The following is a 21,084-nucleotide window of genomic DNA, read 5'->3' on the forward strand; positions in this document are numbered from 1 at the left end:
ACCACCACATCTCCACCCCACACTGACTACACTACATCGAATATACACCACCCTCCCCCCCCCCCCCCCCCCCCCTCACCTCCCACAATCCCACCACAGTTCATCTCTTTAAATCTCCTCTTCCTCCTCCTCCTCCCTACTAGCCCTCTTTCCCCTGCTATCCAAAGTATTCAAACTGATCCCATCACTATCCCCGTGATCTCTTCCCTGCATGCCCAAAGCCTGTCTCCCCATCTCATTATCCTTCAAAAATTCTCTCAATTTCTCCTTTCCAATTTCGACTCCTTGAGTACTAGCCGCGTTCATCATGCGGATAATTGGACCCCAGAGATTAAGCGTGTAAGTGACATATCCGGCGATACCACAGAGAATGAGGAAGATGAAGTAAATTGGGTTACGGAGGACTAGAGATAATTGTCAGTTCATGATTCGATTCAAATTTTAAAGGAAAGGGGGAAATAGAACATACCAGCAACAATTTCATTCCAACCCAAAGCCAACAAAAGACCATAGAAATACAACGGAACTTGAGCCACTCCACCAATAGCACTGCGTTTAGCTTCAACGTATACACCATCCGCAGTTTTCTTGAATCTAACGACGAGATCTTGACGTTTAGCTTCACTAAGAACCGTCATTTCCTCTTCGAGACTCTTTCCTTCTTCCTCATCCACACCACCAATAGGAGTGAGATCTTCTTCATCCTTAGGATCGACACTAGCTGGGGTGCTACCAATCCATTCAGATAGTTCGGGAAGTGATGATGTTTCCGAAAGCTTGAATTTAGACAATAATGGGATGAGGGTAAGAGTTGATTCTCTTGCCTTGGTATAAATTCCCTCGATATCATCAGAAGGACGCCATATACGTGGGACACCCGCTTCATCATAACGGAACTTGTCCTCAAAGTTTTCTCGAAGTTTGAGAAGGATGTTGCCTTCCATGACTTCCTCGTCAATCTTGGCTCTGAGAACACCCCAACTCTTTCTTTTAAGACGCCATAGACCAACTTCAATTTCATCCTCACTAGCATCAAAGCTCTTTGCTCGATCGGTGAATTTAGACTCTGCTTCCTTGACTGTATCAACGAAAGTTTTCCAGATTCTGTCCCACAAGTCTTTCTCAGAAGCAGGCTTTTCGCCTGTCTCAGGGGCTCCACTACCACCTCTTCCAGAACCGAGTTTGTTAAATTCAAGTCCAATGGAATCATTCAATCGTGTTCTAACCCATCTCTCAACTCGTGTTGCAAGACGTCTCATTTCTTCTTTTCTGAGATTACCGCTAACTTCGTTGAGGTCTTTCTCATAGAGGTCGTATTGTGACTTGAAATTAGTCCACGCTAATCCTTCAATATACAGACTCTTTGCTTCTGCCTCGAAAGTTTTAAGTGCAGCCTCTTTTTCACGTTCCACAATATCCGCAAATTCATATGAAGCTGCCCTCTTTTGACCAAGCTTAACAGCATTCGAAACGGCATCACTAAAGGATGCGACTCCAGATTTATGAGCTGCCACAAGTTGACCGTGGTATAATGCCTTTAATCTCGTATCGATTTTACCTTCAAGCTCGGTACGCTTCAAAGCATATACACCTTTGTGATACCTGCTAGCTTGTGTCTCAAAGTTCTTGATAGTACTGGTGCGAGTCGTTTGACCGGTAGCACCTAAGTCCGCGATAACAGTAGGTTTGCCTGACCTGGTATCTTCCGCTTGCTTCTCTTCAAGTGGTTGGATCTTTCCATCGAATGAGACCAAAACTTCCCGAGAGATCTCATCGCAACGAAATTGTGCCAAAAGTTCTTGTTGAGTAGGAAGATCCAAATCTTTGTTACTCACGATTTGATCCCAGACACCTTCTGCGTATACTGAAAATCCATCTGCGGGAATTCGACGGTGGTACTCTGGCAAGAAAACACCACCCTCAAATCCAGCATCTTCGGCTCGTGTAGATTTGTGTCCAGCTCTGAATCTTGTACCAAGCTTTTGGACTTCCGTAACGAACTTGTCTGGTTGTAAGATCTTGTGTGGTAAAGCTGCGAAAGCGAAATCAAAATAATCTTCGATCTTTGAATTCTCGAGACCGGCAGGCTTAGAAAGGGAAGTCCAAATCGCAGTTAGATCCTGAATAAGAGTGTCTTTGAGGTTCGCGAGTGGAGTGGTGCCAAGATGATCTCGAATAACAAAGAATAGAAGGGATCGTGGGGTAGACCTGTGGAGTGTTACTAAATTTGTCAATGATCTTCCAAAAAGAAAACATACTGCTTGTCCTTTAGGAATAGTTGACAGTTGACTTCAAATACAGTTTTGAGTAAGCCCATATTTGCGCCCTGGTACAATCCTACTTGATGTTCCCAAATATTCACAATGAGAACCTCTGATGTGGCTAGAGCAAAGAGAGCACTTTTTCTTTCAAAGTCTTGGTCTTCACCCCGCTCTCTACCATCTGTTCCCTCAACATCCATAACCAAAATATTGTCGGCCATAGTCTCGGATTCAGAAGCGCCAGAGTTTTGATTCTTATTCTTTGACATCCATATTCCTTTTGTAGTTTGCCTCCTCTCCCTCTCGGACATTACCCCGAATTGTGTGCCAAATAAATGGTTGAGGAGCGTAGACTTTCCCGTGGATTGTGACCCGAATACTGATATAAGATGGTAGTTGAAGCCAGAGTGTGCTGTATCTGTGAACTGAAGATAGGTGTTGAGATTGGGACTACACAAATTCTGTCAGCCATGGTAGAGCTTCCAACTCGATTTTTGCGTACTTGAATTCCTTCTGCTCATCAATAACTTGTATGCCATGTTCATATTGTTCATTTGTCGGCGCATCGCCAACAGAGGCAAAATCACCATTCATCGTCATGACTGAGGGAGCTGTAGGAAATCTTGCAGCTGCGGAAGGCCTTTCGCCATGACCATTTATGTTGGAAGTAGCCATGTCAGTGATTGGCTAGCTATAATATAGTAGTGATAGTGACGTTGAAAAGAATAGATACCCTTGTTTCTCTCAAGGGACAATTGGCATCTGATCTGAACCTATCCAACTTGATATATGAAGCAACTTTAGCCGATTCGATACACGTGATTGATATGGAAATCAAGAATGGGTTGAGAGGAACTTGAAGTGCAACACAAACATTTCATCTAATCCATTTGAACAGCGGGCAGTGTGATATACAAATATAAATCAGAAATTGTGTTCTCGAACATCTTCTTCATTTATAAATTATGCCACCGATTTTTTCTTCTTCCCCTTCATGGATACTCATTTATTAGATTGGTTAAATTCTAACACGTCACTTTGACAACATATAAGAAGGATGCATAAAATTCCCGTTCATCTAATCATATCATTGTTTGATGTGGATTCCCCAAATTCAACAATATTCATCGTTCCAACTTCCCATCCTCGAGCCATCCATCTGATATCTGTGCGGCTAGAAAGTATGCAGTTCCAAAGCTAGATGCACACACCACAAGATGGCAAACTACAAGAGGAGCGAGAGGAGCAACCGGGTTTTCTTAGCGGCCGATTTGCATGCTTTCTGGCAACGTGTGAGTCCTTTGTAGGTTTGGTAGATAATGAAGGAGAAACAAGGCTGAAGGATGAAGGATGACTCTATGTATCCCTCCCCCTTTCCCTCGCTCCTGTTTGATGCTTTTACCGGTCAGTATATGTCTCGTGGGATTTCTCCAGATTTTCCCCCCGAGACCCTTTTTATATACCTTTGCTTTATACTTCACGATTAACATTTAGTGTACCTGCCTAGCACCTACCTAGTAACCAGAACCTATCTACGATAACCATTGCCACAAATGGCGTTTGGGTTTTCACGGGATGAAGGTAAAAGCTGATGTTTTGTGTGACAATTCTTTTACGTTATTCCTCATCAAATTAAGTTCTGGATCCAACTTCCTTGTAAGTGACGGTCGCCATTGACAAATTTCCCCAAGACTTTTGGGTTTCCCCGACATTTAGACGCTATCACCATCGATAAGTTATCAATCCATTCTCTATCTCTCGGCCATCTCACGGTCTTTGGAGTCCCCAGTGTTTGACCCTTTATCAACACTTCCATATACATACTTCAACTCCCTCTGTTGCTAGAGATTCAACCTCCCAGTATCTTTTTAATCAATCTTTTTGTTGCTTTTCAGCATTTTCCAACTTTGTTTGCGTGTATCTGTGTACTTTTATAACAATGGCGGCTTCAAATCAAGATGCTGCGTTGGCTAATATGGGATACACGGCTGAATTGCCTCGTTCCCTGAGTATGATGAGTATTCTAGGCCTGCACGTTATCCCCTCTTGCTCCAATGGCCAATACTGACTAAAGCACTAGATCATTCGCTATTATGGCAGTTCCTTTCGGTCTCAGCACGACACTCGCTTACTCGCTGACCGATGGTCAATCTGTGACCGTTTTATATGGTTGGATCTTCGTATCGTGTATATCACTTGCTATAGCTGCCTCACTGGCTGAGATATGCAGTGTGTATCCAACTGCTGGAGGTGTATAGTAAGTCCAACCAAGAAATTTTTTTCTCTCATAAAATATCGACGTTGATATTTGTCAATGCCGAGCTTCCCCGAGAAACACCGAGGTCCTTGGAAAAGTCTAGACTGACACTTTGAAACATAGTTACTGGTCTGCTATGCTTAGCACCAGGAAATATGCTCCTGTTGTTTCCTGGATCACGGGGTGGTTGACCTTGGTGGGTAATTGGACTGTAACTTTGTCCATCAACTTTTCGGTATGTTAAGTCTTCTCGGGGTATGAGCGATCGAAATACTGATATCTGAGGGCAGGGTGCACAATTGATTTTAAGTTCCATCTCGATCTTTAATGAAGACTTCGTGGCCAATGCATGGCAAACCGTCCTATGTTTCTGGGCCGTTATGGCAATTGCTTTCTCGGTAAATGTATTCGGTGCAAAATACCTGGATTTGATCAACAAAATCTGTATATACTGGACTTCGGCTTCGGTTATTATCATCATCATTACTCTTCTAGTAATGGCGAATAATCGTCGAGATGCCGAGTTTGTTTTCGCCCATTTCGATGCTTCGGCATCCGGTTGGCCTTCTGGATGGGCCTGGTTCGTTGGTCTCCTTCAAGCCGCCTACACCTTAACCGGCTACGGAATGGTAGCTGCCATGTGCGAAGAAGTACAAAATCCCGAGCGAGAAGTTCCTAAAGCTATGGTTCTATCTGTTTTCGCCGCGGGAGTTACTGGAATACTCTACTTAGTTCCTCTATTATTCGTTCTCCCCGATGTAACTTCAGTTCTTGGCCAATTAAACGGTCAACCCATCGGCTACATTTTCAAAACAGTCACTGGTTCCGCAGCCGGTGGATTCGGACTTCTGTTCCTAATCCTCGGTATCCTCTTCTTCGCTGGTGTTGGCGCCTTGACCGCTGCAAGTCGTTGCACATATGCATTTGCGCGCGATGGAGCTATCCCCGGTTCTCGTATCTGGAAGCGCGTGCATCCTACATATGATATCCCATTTTGGGGCCTTGTCCTTTCTACTGTAGTAGATTGTGTGCTCGGATGCATCTATTTTGGCTCCACCAGTGCTTTCAATGCTTTTACCGGTGTGGCTACCATTTGTTTGTCGGTCTCGTATGGAATCCCCATTTTGGTTAATCTTATTCGGGGAAGACAGGCAGTCAAGCATGCTTCATTTTCGTTAGGAAGATTTGGATTTGCTATTAATGCTATCACCGTTGTTGTGAGTATCACAGATACTTTCTTCTGGCTAATTTACTAATCAATGACTATCTAGTGGATCACTCTCGCCATCGTTCTTTTCTGCATGCCAACCGCTATTCCGGTCACTCCTACGAGTATGAATTACGCGAGTGTAGTTTTTGTCTTCTTCGCTTCTATCAGTCTTCTTTGGTATGTAATTAGAGGTAGAAAAGAGTTTAGTGGCCCTCCAGTTGTTTCGGCCGAGGAGGCAGAACATAATGGGGAGGTCGTGGGTGGTGTGGGAAGAGTTGTGACAGAGGATGGCAGTGGACAGGTTTCATATGGAAGCGATGCAGAGAAAGCGAGTCGGAAGTAAAGGTTTAGATTATTTGTAATTATGATTATGTGTATGGTATATGGTTTACGGGTTTCATGTAACAATACGACTCGGATGAATTAAAATGCGACGGGGATTATTAAGATAGAATGATGTTGAAATTCGGGTGTCTTCTAGACAAAATCATAGTATGTTCATATTGGTGCAGATCAAATAGTATGCCCAAACCTAATTTGGACAATTTACCTGATAGCTACTGTTAGTCTTCCGTGTCGACACTCATTTTTGACCTTTCTTCTCTCCTCTTATCTTTTTTCTCTTTCTTCCTCTGGGCTTTCAGAAGTTTCTTTGCTTCTTGCCTCGCCTTTCTCTCATCATCTGATGCCTGTTCAGTCTCAGGATCTCCTTCATAAGCCTTTTCAGTATCGGTAGGTGGATTATCTTTTGGAATCACATCGACAGGCTTGCTGCGGAATAAATTGAAGTCTTCCTCGTCCACATCCATTTGATCAACAGCCTCAGGCGATTTATCTTCCAAATTACTCTGCTCATTATCCTCTTCCGCCAGCGCATTCTTTTGTTTCGACTTCTTCCTCTTCTTTTTCTTCGACTTCTTCGAGGTAACTTCGGTGCTTTCATCTGCATCTTCCAGATGGAGTAACAAAGCTTTATTGACCAGTTCTTTTCCTTCTTCAACCTGATTTTGAGCAAGCAAGGCTTTGTTGATCAATGGTTTATCATCTTCCCCTCCATTTGTCTTGCTGTGTTTCGTCTTCAGCTTCTTTGCTTTCCCTAGAGCAGTTCGTCCCTCGTCCTCATCACTACTAGCATCCGCCAAAGCCCTCTTCGCACTCGCAGCCTTCTCCTCGGCATCCCTCGCTTTACTAGCTCTTAACTCTTTCGAAGGAAGCATTTTATCGCGCAAAGTTTTCTGGTTCCGCTCTGCAGCCGGCTTTAAGAATTTCGCAAAAGCAGGATCTGTATTAAGTGGTTGATTTCCCGCCGGTGTAGGAAACCACAAGGCATCCTCAGCGTCGATTTCTTCCTGCGTCTTACGGCGTCTTTCGGTAGGGTATTTTGCTAGGATGTTTTCCGCAATGGCTTCACGTTTTGCGAGGGCCATTTGTATGCGGTTCATTTTCGCATTGAATTCCTCCCATGTTTCTTTCTTGGGTGGAGGTGCTTCCGTTTGATCATCTGCGAATTTGGCCATGCTGCGCTATTCTGAATGGCTGTATCGTGCGATATTTGAATCCTCGTGCGGGGGGATTTAATTGCGTAGCTTCGTCCTGCGTTACCGCGTAATGCGGCGTATGTTCATTCGTTGTACCAAGACGAGTTTATTAATATTGTAAGACTTGACAAGGCTAAAGTATTCGTTCGTAGAATAAAAATAATTTGACAAGGCTCAAACTCAAATGTTTCAAGGATTTATCTTTTATCCCACCTAGCCCACGTGAAAGTAGCGTTGTCGGTCCATTACGCTTCCCGTACTAGCTTCGCGAATTCCCGTTTGACGGAAGGACAATCACTGAAAAAAAGATCTGGTTACGATAGAAAGACGGCATTGTGTCTTCCGCTTTTAATAAATATCAACATGTTCAAGCTAGCTAGAAGCCAACCTTTGGCAGCTGCCTTGAAGGCAAGCAGGGTAATTCTTCCACATATCAAAAAAGTCTCTTATCGACAAAGTTAACATGATCCTAGGCCTCAATGCCATCCCGCATGGTCGGCGCTGCGCAACAAAAGAGAGCTTTGAGCATTCACGAGTATCTTTCAGCGGATTTGTTAAGAAAGGTACGAAATAATCATGCGGGCGGAGACGAATCTGACGAGAATACAGTATGGAATTGGTGTTCCTGATGGATCTGTTGCGAAAACAGCCGCCGAGGCCGAGGCTATTGCAAAGAAGATTGGCGGAGATGACATGGTTATCAAGGCACAAGTTCTTGCAGGTGGAAGAGGAAAGGGTACCTTCGACAATGGGTTAAAGGGAGGAGTCCGGGTTATCTACTCTCCAACCGAAGCAAAGATGTTTGCAGAACAAATGATTGGACACAAGCTTGTCACCAAGCAAACCGGTGCCCAAGGACGTATTTGCAACTCTGTCTATATCTGCGAGCGCAAGTTTGCTCGTCGGGAATTCTACCTTGCTATCTTGATGGATCGTGCTTCCCAAGGACCAGTCATCGTTTCTTCGTCTCAAGGTGGAATGGATATCGAGACTGTTGCAAAGGAAAGCCCAAACGCAATCACTACTACCTACATTGATATCCACAAGGGTGTCACTGATGACATCGCACGAAAGATTGTCACTGATATTGGTTTCAGTGAGCAATGTATCGAGGATGCCAAGGATACCGTTCAAAAACTTTACAAGATCTTCATGGAGAAGGATGCTACTCAAATCGAGATCAACCCTCTCTCCGAGACCTCTGATCACAAGGTTCTTGCCATGGATGCTAAGCTTGGTTTCGATGACAACGCCGAGTTCCGTCAAAAGGAGGTTTTCGAATGGCGCGATACTACCCAAGAGGATGCTGAGGAAGTCCGTGCCGCAGAGTCTGGTCTTAACTTCATCAAGCTCGGTGGTGACATCGGATGTTTGGTAAACGGTGCCGGTCTTGCTATGGCTACTATGGATATCATCAAGCTTAACGGTGGTGAACCAGCTAACTTCCTTGATGTTGGAGGTGGAGCCACCCCACAAGCTATCAAGGAGGCTTTCACTCTCATCACCAGCGACCCCAAGGTTACTGCTATCTTCGTTAACATCTTCGGTGGTATCGTTCGTTGTGATGCTATTGCTCAAGGTCTCATCAGCACTGTTGAGAGCATGAACCTTAGAATCCCAATTATTGCAAGATTGCAAGGAACAAACATGGAAGCTGCACACAAGTTGATCAACGATTCTGGTCTTAAGATCTTCTCCATTGATGACTTGCAGAGCGCAGCTGAGAAGGCTGTCCAATTCTCAAAGGTTGTGAAGATGGGTAAGTTCACTTTCAATCCATGATCGTTGATGATTAACGCTAACGTAAATTAGCTCGTGATATCGATGTTGGTGTTGAGTTTTCTTTGGGCATTTAAGCGGTTACATAGATGGGTTTTCTCTTGTTTGTATTGATTCCCTCCGTCTTTAGATCAATGGGTGACCGGGGCTGAGTTACCATGTATAATGCATTGAGTTTCATGTCCACATTTATTATCTTTCAGTTTTTGTTCTGTGAAATATTTTGAAATTTGTGATAATCGTATTCTAGTTAAAACTTGGAATACTACTAGGCATAATACGATGACCTATAGATAGAAATAATGGACGGTGATGGCTCTGCCGAAAACATGTTTAGGCATAATAGAACCAACCACGATTTTTTGATTGATTGAAACAAATCCTCTTGATTCCACGAGATGATCAATCCATCCATCCATCCATCCATCATTCATTCATTCATCTCTCCGTCTCAATCCCACCTCCAAAGACTTCAAATTCACAACCGACAAGTCCCCCATCCCCAACCCCTAACTCGAACTCGAACTCAAACAACAAACACCTCTCCCATTTTCAGCCCCCACCAATCATCTCATACTCCTAGAATACCCAATCGCAATCACATATGCCGGTTCCATCCCCATCCCCATCTCCCTCTCTCCATTCCCATTCCCAATCCCCACATCCTCCCCCGCTCCACTCCACTTTCCCCTCTCACCCCTCCGCAGAAAAACAAATACCACAAAAGCACTCCCCAGCGCCATCCAATCGATCTCTTTCATTCTCCTCCCCAAACTCCGATAATACGGACGCAGCATCGCGAGGGTATAGAAAATAACCAAAGAGATGGTACTCCAGAGGAGCAAGGCCGCGGTGCGGAAACGGAGGAAGTAGGGCGCGAGTTTGGAGAGGAGAGTGCGGGAGAAAGAGTGAGGAGCGGATGGAGAGGGGTGTGGAAAAGGATTGGGGATTGTGGGGGGACGGGAGAGGTGTAGTTGGGTGAGGTAGAAGGGGGTGGGTTGGAGGGGGTGGGAGGGTGGTCGAGGGATGAAGTGGGGGAAGAAGGGGCGGGTGGTTGGAAAGTTGGGGTATTGGGGATTGTGGAGGTGAGGGGAGAAGGGGCGAGTGGCGCGGTAGCCGGTGGTCCAGGAGAGAGGGGAGTATGGGGAGATAAATCCATTGTTTGCTTGGTTGAGAGACATCTGAGGTAGCTCTGTTTTGTGGGGGTGAGATGGTAGGTACGAGATGGTTGTGTGAGGTTGAATGAGAGATTTGAACTGGACGTGGCGCCTTTCGTGTGAAAGATGAGAGATGAGAGTCCCGTTTGAAGAGATTGCTATGAGAATTCGAGCGGTATCCTCTTTGCTTGTTAATGGAGCAGGAAAGGAAAGAATGGAATAGGGAAGAGAGAAGAGAAATAAAATACTTAACCTATAGATACGAAATCCAGCGAAGAGGAGAGGTGCTGGAATTTTCTAGTTTTTATTAGAGGACTCTACTATCTATTTTGAGTTCAATATCACAGCACCCTCAGCTTCGCTTCGCTTGATGCAGATTCGCTAGTCTGCCTATGAATCCAATTGTTCTAATGTTGTAGTGAATGTTTCGTCTAAGGTAGCGAAATTTATATGCAGGATTGTGGTCGTTCTCGCTTAGATATCTGGGGACTGGTTGCCTTTGGGGTTTCTTATTGTGTTGCTTGTAGTGGGTGTTTCAAGCCGAGTTTGAAGGTGAAGATGAAGATGAAGGTAGAAAATACCACCCTGCAATTTAAGTAGATTCTTCGATCTTTAGAAATAAGAACTTCAACGAAGAGAATCGCACGGAATGTGAGAGTTGCTTGAAGGGACAAGAATCTGCAGATGATGCAGTCAAAACGTGATGATTTTGGATATTATATGTAGGATACATAACCTGTAAGAGAACCGGTTAGATCTTGATCATCAGACTGTTCTCTGAATGTTTGCGTAGAAGAAAAAGCTGATTGCCAGCGCTTCGGAATCATATGAACAGTCATGTGTCTGGTATGGGAAGAGTTTTCTTTTTCAGGATTGATTGATGGGTTGTCATGCTATGCTATCTTCCTGCTTGTGGTCTTGACTATTAGATTGATGATGAGGGAAATTGGGAAAGACTGTATGAGCTGGTAAGCATAGAGGGAAATAGTAGGATCTTGACAAAGTGATCGTATCGTACATGTAATGTTCATAGAAGTGTGAGACCTCAGTCACTGTCAATTGCTTTCAAAACTATAACTTCTAGTTTATGTTTCCCAGCAAGAGGAAGAATCTACTCTGTTGCATTGACTTACTCTATATTGCCTCACGACGAAAAGTTAAGTCTCAGGGCAGTTAAAAATAGTCTCATCAAAATTTGCGATACAAAATCGTCGTCACGACTAAATGCAGAGGACAGTAGCAACATAGCAGCCTCGAGACGCTGCTGAAGACGAGCATACCAAGATGTATTTACCAGAGTGAAAGTGAACTTCATGACCAAAAATACCGCATATATGTTATGAATGATCACTTAGGAAACCACTCACAATGTAGAGATGTGAATAGTGAGAATTATTGAGGAACGAGCCCGAAAGATAATTGCTATTTATAAAAATTTAAAAGCATTTCAAATATTGAAACAGTACCTCACATCTGTTTCTAACGCCTACCTTTTCATTGATCTTCAGGATAACACTCTGCATTCAAGCCGAATAACCCACACCCAGAACGCCGCTTGCGTATTCGTTCACACACCAGTCTATTTGCTGACCCAAGGATTAAAATGACCTCGTAAGAAAATAAAGCTTGACTTTGAACTTGCCAATCATTATGTTATGTTGTTTGGAAACAGCATGAACAATCTCCACAGCCTCTCGAGTCGAATTGTACTGTAGCCTCCGATATCCGCGGATAACATTACTGCAAGGGTGAGAATTCTCTGTGAATTATTTCTTCGCAAACATATCCTCCACCTGTTCCCACTGACTTGTCCACAACGTAAGGAAAAACTTCACATCGGATTATAGTGAAGTTCAAATCGGAGGCCAGAGCAAAGAAATCAGTTTCGATGGTCTGTACACAATTATCCGTTTGAGGGAGCGCAAACCTAATAGGTTTGCCGGAGCAGCCCTCTATTAAGGCCTCTCCTTCGGGAGATAGATGTTAACATTGGCAATAAATAGTCTGATAATAAGATCTCTGTCGAGAGGAAGATCTGAGAGCTGAAGATCGCAGTACAGAACATTCTGCGATTGGAACCAACTACTAACAGGGTACTGCGTCCCCAATAGCTTGCTCTTCCGAAGCCCAGCTCAAGTCTAATCTCAAGGCATAGCGGCAGAAGTTTTGCTTCTTTTGATAGTCTTCACGGCCGCTTTTTGATCTCCATATTTCTTGCCCACCTGCACTCTCTTTCCCATCTCGATTACCCCCCCCCCCTCTCCGTCCTCAAATCTCATCTCCAACCCCCCATCTCCCGCCTCCACAATCCTTACATTCTGCGCCCAAGTCTCTGCACGACTAATCCCAGCATCCGTTCCCCGAAATCCTTTCGTCCTCCTGGAAATCAGCGCCAGCGCAACCAATTCTCCAATTGAGCCCCACGATTTCGTCGTCCAGCCTGCGAAACATAGATACACGATAAAAATAAGCGCCATGAGAGTATGTGCGAGGAGACCAGCTAGTGCAAAACAAGTCGTAGAGCTTTTCATACCGTAACTATAACCCCGTCTCCAAAGATCAAACTTCCACGAGCTGGTACGAGGGTTGTCACAGGGAAGCTCGAATGTATGGTAACCGAACACGTAGACCATTAGTATGCATGTGCTTGTGTCTGGCTCGGAACTAATAGACAATAAGGATATATCACCTTGTGTATACCGGGCCAGAGCGTCGGTTATGAGAATGCCTAGGAATATTGGAATGAAGGCTTGAATCGTCATTTCGGGAGTTGATGCGTTAAATAGGTCTGGAGCATCGAAAGATGATGATATATTCGGAAATTGCCCAGTATGACCTAATCTCTGCTCTAGTAGAGCTTCTATGCTAGTTGTATTTGGCATATAAATCGTACTATTGGTTCGCATACCTACGCTCGAAGGATACATGTGATCAATAGGAGTCACAAGATTCATCAATTGCGCCCATTCAAGGTCAATTTTGATCATATCACCCACGATGGAAGCCAAGCCTGAAGATCGACTTCCATTGATGTCTGAAATCAAAGCCGCCAAATCAGAGAAAGCTCCCAAGCCCCCGAAATTACCAAAGACGCTTTGGCTTGTTGCAGGCTCAATACTCAATTCGGCAGAAATCCATCTGGCATCGACAGCGCAGGGCACAATATAATTGTGCCCTATGCTATTTTCGTTGTTTGGAAGTTTCAGAACGGCACCGATGGATGCTGAGTTATGAAAGTCATGCAAGTTAACCCAGGTCATATGGATGTTATTCTCTTCTTCGAAATTATCAAAGTCAAGTCCAGATATCGTGATGGTATTAATATCACCATGCATATCCGAATTATGACTGGTGAGACCAGAAATCAACGGAAATTTTATATTGCTTCCGGGCCTCCAATTGCCCGTTGTGATACTATCAGACTCAAAAATATTGCATTTAACTTGGATAAAGGGCTGGAGGATAGATGCTGCAGCTTGAGATGAAAGCTTAGGCTGTGATACGGAATTTCCACGTAGATTGAGGGGTGCGATTGTGTTCCATAGGCCTTGTAAAGCTACATAGGGAAACAGCTACACAAACGAAGTATATGAATAGCTCCAGTCTTGTAGCACCGATGAAGCAAGCTATCGGTTGGTACTCGAATAAGGTTCATAAAATCTTACATTGACCAAGTTCCCAGTCGTCAATTCCGGTCCTGAGTGGACGCCCCAAGACGACCACGCCTTCGGCTCTGAGAGCCCACCCAAAGGGCATCCTGATTCCATAGTGGCGAATGAAAAGTCGGAACACATGTCTGGAGTTGATGCAGAAAGCGTTTCTGGCCAGAATTCGCTCTGGTTTGTTGAGAAATGGACTTCGTAAGGTCCATGAGGCATTAGCCATGAATCTAAATCAGGCCGCGTCGCAATTGCAGACGACGGCCCTATGATATATAAACGTCACATCGTATGCTGGGCTTTTAATTTTATATCAAATGTGCCGCATGCTTTCTTGGGGCACAGCATTGTCAGCCATTTTCTTTTCTCTTACATGGAAGGCAAGGCTCTCCACATAGACTTCTGCTGAAATAGATGAGAATGAACATTTTCGTGCTAAGCTGAAGCCTGATAGTTTACGCGCGTAGAGAAATACTAGATCGAGAGACTTCCCATACCTGAGATATTCTTGAAACAGTCTAAGATTTGACAAAAATTTATTTTCGAATAACATCACTACTTCGATTTGTGCACCACTGGATTTCCCCGAACGGTAAAAGTGAAGGTCTTAGTATACTTGATAACATGCCGTTATGAAAGACCCTAAAGACATAAGGTGCAAGGAATGGAAATGAGCAAAGCTTTGCAGAAACAAATAGACGCATAGAAAGGGATCGATAAGAGGGACGGGAGAAACCCCAATGACAGTGCTAAGGAAACAAGACGAGCAGGTGGAGAATAATACGAGAAAAGATGCACTTATGTCCTACAGGAAGATGTAGGGATGCAAATTTCTACGTAATTGGAAAGGAAAATGTCATAAAAATTCGCGAGTGAAGGAACCGAAGGCGAGAGCCAACTGAGCTAGTCACAATTCTTTCCATATTCTCCAAACCTTATTTCAATCTCAAGACAAAGTGTAGGGTTGGAGTAATGAGGAAGCAAACGGCTTCAACTAAACGGTTTCTCCCTTCCCGTGCATGTTAAATGGGCCGAGAGTTGTCCATACCGCAAACAAACAATTCATAATTTCATATGCATTGCATGACTCGGGACATGAAGCTAAGTGTATGATCGACAGACGCCTCCAAAGTGCGAGATGCAACAAAACATTCGTAAACTTGCTGAAGACCCATTTTCTAAAGTGCGATGTGCAACAAATGAGCGCTCGGAGGGATGTGAGGACCTTGATCTGGGAAAATCCTATAGAAATAATTTTTCCTTGCATTTGCCCATCCCTCCTGACACGAGGTATTTGTAAAATTGACAATATCGCGGAAAGTAATCCAATTGTCAAGAGGCACTTGAATGATTTTAACGGCTCCAATTCGTATTCTTCATTCCAAGAGCGACTCGCGTATGCTCTGATGCTCGTGAAAAATTGGAGATACTTGAATCTTGGAGTGCTTGGAATAAATCCCACAAGAGGCACAACTTTGTGCAGTTTAAATCCAGGATCATGCCTTTGAAGTTTCAATCTTTTCTACACTTCGCTATTTATAAAAATACCATTCCACAATAGCATACCAAGAATGTACTATCTAGCGATCGTACGATACTATAAGTAGTGAGTAAATATACCTGACGCGATAGAACTCTTCGGATGAGCTTCAAATAAAGTTGTTGATCCTCAAATAAAGTTTGAAATCCCTGAAAGTAGGTTTAATAAATTGAAAAGCTAGACTCAAATTTTCAGAGTGAAATTCTTGGGTTTTGGGTATGTGCGTGTAGATTTCCATATTATTTGGAGGAGTTGACCCACTGGAGTTGAGATCATCCAGGATTAATTCTCAATGGGCGTGGTGACGGAGGAGTGGAGTGTAGTTGTCGATATTGAATGATGGCGACGATGATGATGGAGACTCTTCAACTGGACGATGTCGTTGTTATCAAAGTGACCACCAAGATGTAAGATGATGCCGTGTAGTTTTCTGATTTGTTCAAGTTATTTCTTGACCTGAAGGAAAGTCGATGTGGCACTTCCCGTGACTCCCGTGACTCCCGTGCTGTGCCGCAATGCTATGTGTGTTCCGTGAAAAATTGTATCTGCTGCCTGAAGCTTGAGCATATTGGGGATAGTCGAAATAAATGACCCACTTGATCCCACTTCCCCATTTTGATGATTAAAGGGGCTTCTTTTCTTGGCATTCTTTCTTGGGTCTGTCTCTAGACTTTGAGGTGCGGTAGGATCACACGAGTGAAGGGGAAACATGCATTTACCGGTATCGACTCATCTCCTCTATTTCACTTCGATTGTCAAGTAATCTCGCAGATAAAAGCTGTTTTGTTCTCATCGCAGGTTTCCAGCTTCAGATGTCCAATCAACCCAAAAACTCATTAAGCTTAAATGTAAATCGATCTTTCTCGTCAAGATTGGATTCAATGAAATAAAATGATATACCGAATCCCTGTGCGGATCAGACAATTGTATGTCAAAAGTCTGATGACTCCCATCATTCCCTAGCCGATGCCTATCCATCTAGACTTTAAGCGATGTAAAAACCCTACATCGTAGATTTCGTAGTTCCTAAACGGGATCAAAGGGTCGTTGTTCTCTTAGTAAACGGGGACAAACATTGAAGTAGCCGCTGTCATACAAGGAAAATCCATTAAATCCAATCTTGTTTATCCAATCGGAGGTTTATCAGATGCCCAGATATCAGTCTTATGCTTATTAGTGGAGGAATACCTAGCAAGACAGGGGCGTAGGAGATAGCTTCACTCTCCAAGACAGGGCAAAAGCCGCTGCGAGTAATAAGTAAGGCGTAGATTTAAATACTCGGTCTTTCGTCTTCAGCTTCAACACCAACTTCAAATCCAACTTCAACTTCATTCCTTCTACAGACTTTCCAGCAGATCTGCAATAAAATAAAACTACCAAATCGACTCCTCTCGAGACTACAATCAAATCTTCGCTAATATGCACGCCATTGCCATCTCAACCTTTGCCGCTGCCCTTATGGGTACTGTTGTTACTGCTCAGACAACTACTGTAACAGATTTGTTCCTTGTTGGATTCGACTATGGTTACAACAGTTCTGAACAAGCTCCATACGTTGGTTCTGTTATTGCTTCCGTAGGTTATATCTGTAAATCACAGAACCGCAAAGATTTTCTAACCATAACGGTTATTTAGGACGCTACTGCTACCACCTACTCCATTGCCTGTGGTTCTAAAACCGCTGCTCCAGCTACCACTTCTTCCTACTACGACGACAGCTACGATTGTGGTGTTCCTCCTAACTTCACCTTTACGCAAGGCCCTTCAACAATCGCTTATACCTACACAATTGGCGATGCCGAAGACTTTGCCGTCACGGACAGTGCTTCCGGCTCATCATACCCAACCGGTGAAGCGTACGTATTCACATCACATGCTTGGAAACCCAAGACTAACATTTACCCTAATAGTACAATGACACTTGGCTGCGTCCTCTCCGGTAGTTCTACTGGAGTCTGTAGCTACACCGAACTTGAAGCCGCAGCATCAACAACCTTTTCCTCCGTCGATACTACAACCATCAGTAGCACCGAGTACGCCGATATTTTTACCGCTGTTCCCGTCACCATCACCGCTGGTCCAGCAACCACTACCGGCTCCGCATCTGGTGCCTCCGCTTCTGCTTCGAAATCTGCTGCAGGATCTGCCGCGGGATCTGCTTCGGGATCTGCTATTTCTACCGGAGGTATGCCTATGATTACCGCCAAGGCACAATGGGTTGTTGGTGGTGCTGCTGCTGCCATGGTTATGGCTGCTTTGTGATTGTTGTGATTACTAGGCACTGATCACGGTAGTATGAGAGAATTCGAATGTAAAATAATTGAATGTATTATGCGCCCATGGTGTAATGGTTGATTTGGAGATTCATGTGCATATATACCTTCTAGGGAGATGGAGTTATCTTTTAAAAAAATACTGGTAGCATGATATCATGATTCTATAGCGTTAAGTAATGAAAATAAATATTAATACATTTTATAATTTAATGTTGGATTGTTTTGATAGCCCTCTGAAGTGCTTCAGATACTAAGTTCAATTTGCTAGGAGTATATTATCCAGAAATTCTAAACTGTAATTAACATTCCAAACTACAGTACTTCAACTCAGCAATAGCCACTATAAATCTTTCAGCATCATCTGAACTACCTACCTAGTAGGTATATCACACACAATTCCAACTACCCACCAAACAACACACCACTCACAATACTCAACTGAACAAAATCAGACAAGAGAAACTCCAATATCCCAAGATCTTTCAAAACAAATAGATAAATCCCATTACCGCCGCGCCCCCAAGATTCCAAAATAACAAACTTCGCCTATCAATGTTCAAATCCGCTTACCTACATACCTCATAAACCCACGGCGCCTCCAGTCCTCATATCACCCGCTGCAAAATTCCAATATCAAGCCAATCATTTATTTGTTAACTTACTCTATCCTCTGAAATCCAGCGTCTAATTCAAACACTGCATATATTGCCCTGCCCTGCTTCATTTACATTTTAGTTTGAATTCAATAGATGTGAGTAACCTTATTCAATGTAGCAAACACCTGTTCTATTGAACTATATATAACCCAGACTAGTAATCTGATATATCACGTTCGTTTCCTTTCTCCATCACATTTTGCGTCTTTAATATTGTATTCACAATTCCAGCCTAGGTAGGTAGGTATTAACAAACGCGAAGGAGTCGTTCGATCCCCAACTCAGCAAGTACAAAAAGTATAAGAATAATATCAATCATATCCAATCCAAATATCCATCCATACATAGTACATATATTTTCCCTACGCCGTACACACAAACACACTCCCCAAAATATCTAGGTAAGCATCCATCGGAATCTCACTACCCGAACCGTAGCAAGCGTCAGCCACCTCTGAATCACCAAAGAGAAAAAGGATTCATTACATTTTGGTGCTTTGGTGGCGCGCAAAACTAATCGTGCGGAGCTGAGAAGATGATTTGTCGGAAATCGCATTGGTAACTCTATTTTAGAGAGATAGACATCTCACGTTAGATTTATGTTGGGGCGGGGTAACCTATCTACCTACCGGTACTAATAAGGTATCTATCTATCTAGAATAGATGATTTAACATTTGCTTGTTTCCTAGGTGCATTTTTCGGAGCTGAATAAGTTCGTCTCATGTTATAGATCTCCAGTTTCATAGATGTTACTGTCGTATTAATTTTCCTTGCACTCCTTCATCGACTGCAGTATCTTGATCTTGAGCCTTTCCATCTATTTCCTTTTGATCGACCACTTATTAAACTTTACTTACAAGCATCATCAAGCATCATGTCTAAGAGGACCGTCTTCACAACGGTGACTCCGTTACCAGCAGGTATCACACGAGAGACAGTTATGGAAACTTTGCGCTCGCATGTCGAAATGATAGATTTAAATCCTCTAGTGGAAGAACGTCATCCGATCAAACCTCCACCAAATGCTACTGCCGAAGAATATCATTGTTTATGGTACTCTTTGACTGATCGAGTACAATATCTTCCTGGGGGACTGATGTCCGGAAAGGTCTCGTATACCTGCTGCTTTCACGATCTCGAAAATGGATTGCAAACACACTGTTATGCGCCTCTGGGATTAAATATCAGAGGAAAGTGGACTCTTGGTGGATCGCTACCCGGAGAACCAGTTGCGCCAGTCGAAATGGGAGCTAATGTACCTTTACACGGGTTATGGTTGAGAGAGGATGTCGATATGAAATGCAATATTGTTATGACAAGCTTTGTCAAGAAAACTCTCAAGAAATCACACTCCGCGTTAGTAAACCGTCTACTGGTTAAGGCTCAACTTCTAGATCGGTCTATCAGCAATGCTCGACTGAATGAGAGAACCCTCAGTACGCCAGAATACGCTACACAGCGACAACGACCATTTTCAACACAAACGCCCTTATCACAACCATCGACTGCATATTCTCCAATCAACGACTATGATAACGATAGTGTATCTGCAGAGTCTGAAGTTAGATCACCACAATACGCTACATTTGCTGCGCAAAACACACCAGCTTCACAGACATCAAAGGTGTGTCCGCCCATAACCTTACAGAGTCCGCAACTACAGACTTCGCAAGTACACCCCGCTCTTCGAGTTGGCCCACCTCAACATCAAGCGGAACCCGAATTTAACGAAAAGCCCATCTATCCCAATTACGATCCCTCAGCTTATCCTCGAGCCCTAGATGCCCGCCGCGAAAGTGCATCATCTTGGAACGATTCTAATCAGGCCTCAGGAAATTCAACAGGCCGCGTGTCTTACCAAAGCTCTGCTGATAGCATGCGCAATGATAACAGGACAAGAGTAGCGTCGTGGCAAAATCCAGTCGGAAGCAATATGTGGAATTCATCTCGACCACTAAACCCGGGAACCCAGGGAGCCACGGCTCATTATCGCAGTGCCTCTTCCCAGTCTGCATATAGCAATGCTAATCCTGCGCATGAGAGGAGGGATGAATCAGGGAGACAAGATATAAGAAATAGAGCGATTCCGCCTCCGCCGACTTATCATGCTGAGTTGGAAGGATAAATTATACAGTGCAAAGTGATACGGAGATGTTGGGGCAGATCAACATCGGTCACAGACTCACAGAGCCGAGGAGGGTATTGAGCTCTGGAAATGGAATGATATTGAGGACGTAGTCGCAGCTACTTGGTTTTATGGTGTTAAGGCGTGGATTGGTATGATACCCGTGGGACTTTATGGAAGAATATGATCCAATAAGAGAGAAATATTGGGACGGTTCCAAGCTCTGGAGTACATATTGATTGTGAATTGATATACTTATATCTCAAACATTTATGCGAACATTTCAAGAAATGGAATCCATTGAAGCTAAAAGTGATCCAATGGTTTGTGATAGCTGTAAACAAGAGAACCTACAGGTTTTGAAACTTGGAATGTCAGTTATTAGAATAAGTTCGATTATTACTTTGATAAACAAGTATGCTTTATGGGTTCTTCTTTGAGTGTACCAAGATCATAATCCCGGGCTGACTTCGGGTCATTCCATCACCTTAGACGAGAATCAACTACAGCCACACTTGCTGTGACATTACATTTAAGTACCCATTTTATAATTTGTGATGTACATCGATGCTCTCTAATGTTCTATCGAGGTAGATAGCACCAACTTGCTCTGGATTTTGTCTGG

General features: G+C 43.6%; 7 protein-coding genes across 7 annotated transcripts; 4 read left to right on the plus strand and 3 right to left on the minus strand.

Annotated features, from left to right (window-relative positions):
• Positions 1 to 92: 92 nt before the first annotated feature.
• Positions 93 to 3,193, minus strand: EAF02_008115 (uncharacterized protein). The gene is made up of 4 exons (XM_038904163.1): positions 2,764 to 3,193; positions 2,259 to 2,711; positions 470 to 2,208; positions 93 to 404 (listed from the first exon to the last, which is right to left on the minus strand). Exons 1-4 carry the CDS (start codon positions 2,934 to 2,936, stop codon positions 109 to 111), a joined length of 2,661 nt encoding a protein of 886 aa, XP_038755885.1. The 5' UTR covers positions 2,937 to 3,193; the 3' UTR covers positions 93 to 108.
• Positions 3,194 to 4,200: 1,007 nt separating this feature from the next.
• EAF02_008116 (uncharacterized protein) lies at positions 4,201 to 6,071 on the plus strand (the record flags this gene model as incomplete). Its single annotated transcript, XM_038904164.1, has 5 exons — positions 4,201 to 4,292; positions 4,342 to 4,518; positions 4,642 to 4,753; positions 4,809 to 5,735; positions 5,790 to 6,071. The coding sequence occupies 5 exons, from the start codon at positions 4,201 to 4,203 to the stop codon at positions 6,069 to 6,071; spliced, it is 1,590 nt and encodes a 529-aa protein (XP_038755886.1).
• Positions 6,072 to 6,291: 220 nt separating this feature from the next.
• EAF02_008117 (uncharacterized protein) lies at positions 6,292 to 7,245 on the minus strand (the record flags this gene model as incomplete). The annotated part of the gene is made up of 1 exon (XM_038904165.1): positions 6,292 to 7,245. The coding sequence occupies one exon, from the start codon at positions 7,243 to 7,245 to the stop codon at positions 6,292 to 6,294; it is 954 nt and encodes a 317-aa protein (XP_038755887.1).
• Positions 7,246 to 7,629: 384 nt separating this feature from the next.
• On the plus strand, positions 7,630 to 9,122 carry EAF02_008118 (uncharacterized protein; the record flags this gene model as incomplete). Its single annotated transcript, XM_038904166.1, has 4 exons — positions 7,630 to 7,683; positions 7,740 to 7,829; positions 7,876 to 9,025; positions 9,079 to 9,122. The coding sequence occupies 4 exons, from the start codon at positions 7,630 to 7,632 to the stop codon at positions 9,120 to 9,122; spliced, it is 1,338 nt and encodes a 445-aa protein (XP_038755888.1).
• A 3,224-nt stretch (positions 9,123 to 12,346) lies between these two features.
• On the minus strand, positions 12,347 to 14,080 carry EAF02_008119 (uncharacterized protein; the record flags this gene model as incomplete). Its single annotated transcript, XM_038904167.1, has 2 exons — positions 12,347 to 13,774; positions 13,868 to 14,080. The coding sequence occupies 2 exons, from the start codon at positions 14,078 to 14,080 to the stop codon at positions 12,347 to 12,349; spliced, it is 1,641 nt and encodes a 546-aa protein (XP_038755889.1).
• Positions 14,081 to 16,691: 2,611 nt separating this feature from the next.
• Positions 16,692 to 17,884, plus strand: EAF02_008120 (uncharacterized protein). Its single transcript, XM_038904168.1, has 3 exons — positions 16,692 to 16,976; positions 17,037 to 17,257; positions 17,312 to 17,884. Exons 1-3 carry the CDS (start codon positions 16,821 to 16,823, stop codon positions 17,661 to 17,663), a joined length of 729 nt encoding a protein of 242 aa, XP_038755890.1. The 5' UTR covers positions 16,692 to 16,820; the 3' UTR covers positions 17,664 to 17,884.
• A 1,324-nt stretch (positions 17,885 to 19,208) lies between these two features.
• EAF02_008121 (uncharacterized protein) lies at positions 19,209 to 20,459 on the plus strand (the record flags this gene model as incomplete). Its single annotated transcript, XM_038904169.1, has 1 exon — positions 19,209 to 20,459. The coding sequence occupies one exon, from the start codon at positions 19,209 to 19,211 to the stop codon at positions 20,457 to 20,459; it is 1,251 nt and encodes a 416-aa protein (XP_038755891.1).
• Positions 20,460 to 21,084: the final 625 nt, after the last annotated feature.

This window comes from Botrytis sinoallii, assembly GCF_014898435.1.
Source record: "Botrytis sinoallii strain Bc 23 chromosome Unknown BSIN_015, whole genome shotgun sequence".
NCBI classification, from domain to species: domain Eukaryota; kingdom Fungi; phylum Ascomycota; class Leotiomycetes; order Helotiales; family Sclerotiniaceae; genus Botrytis; species Botrytis sinoallii.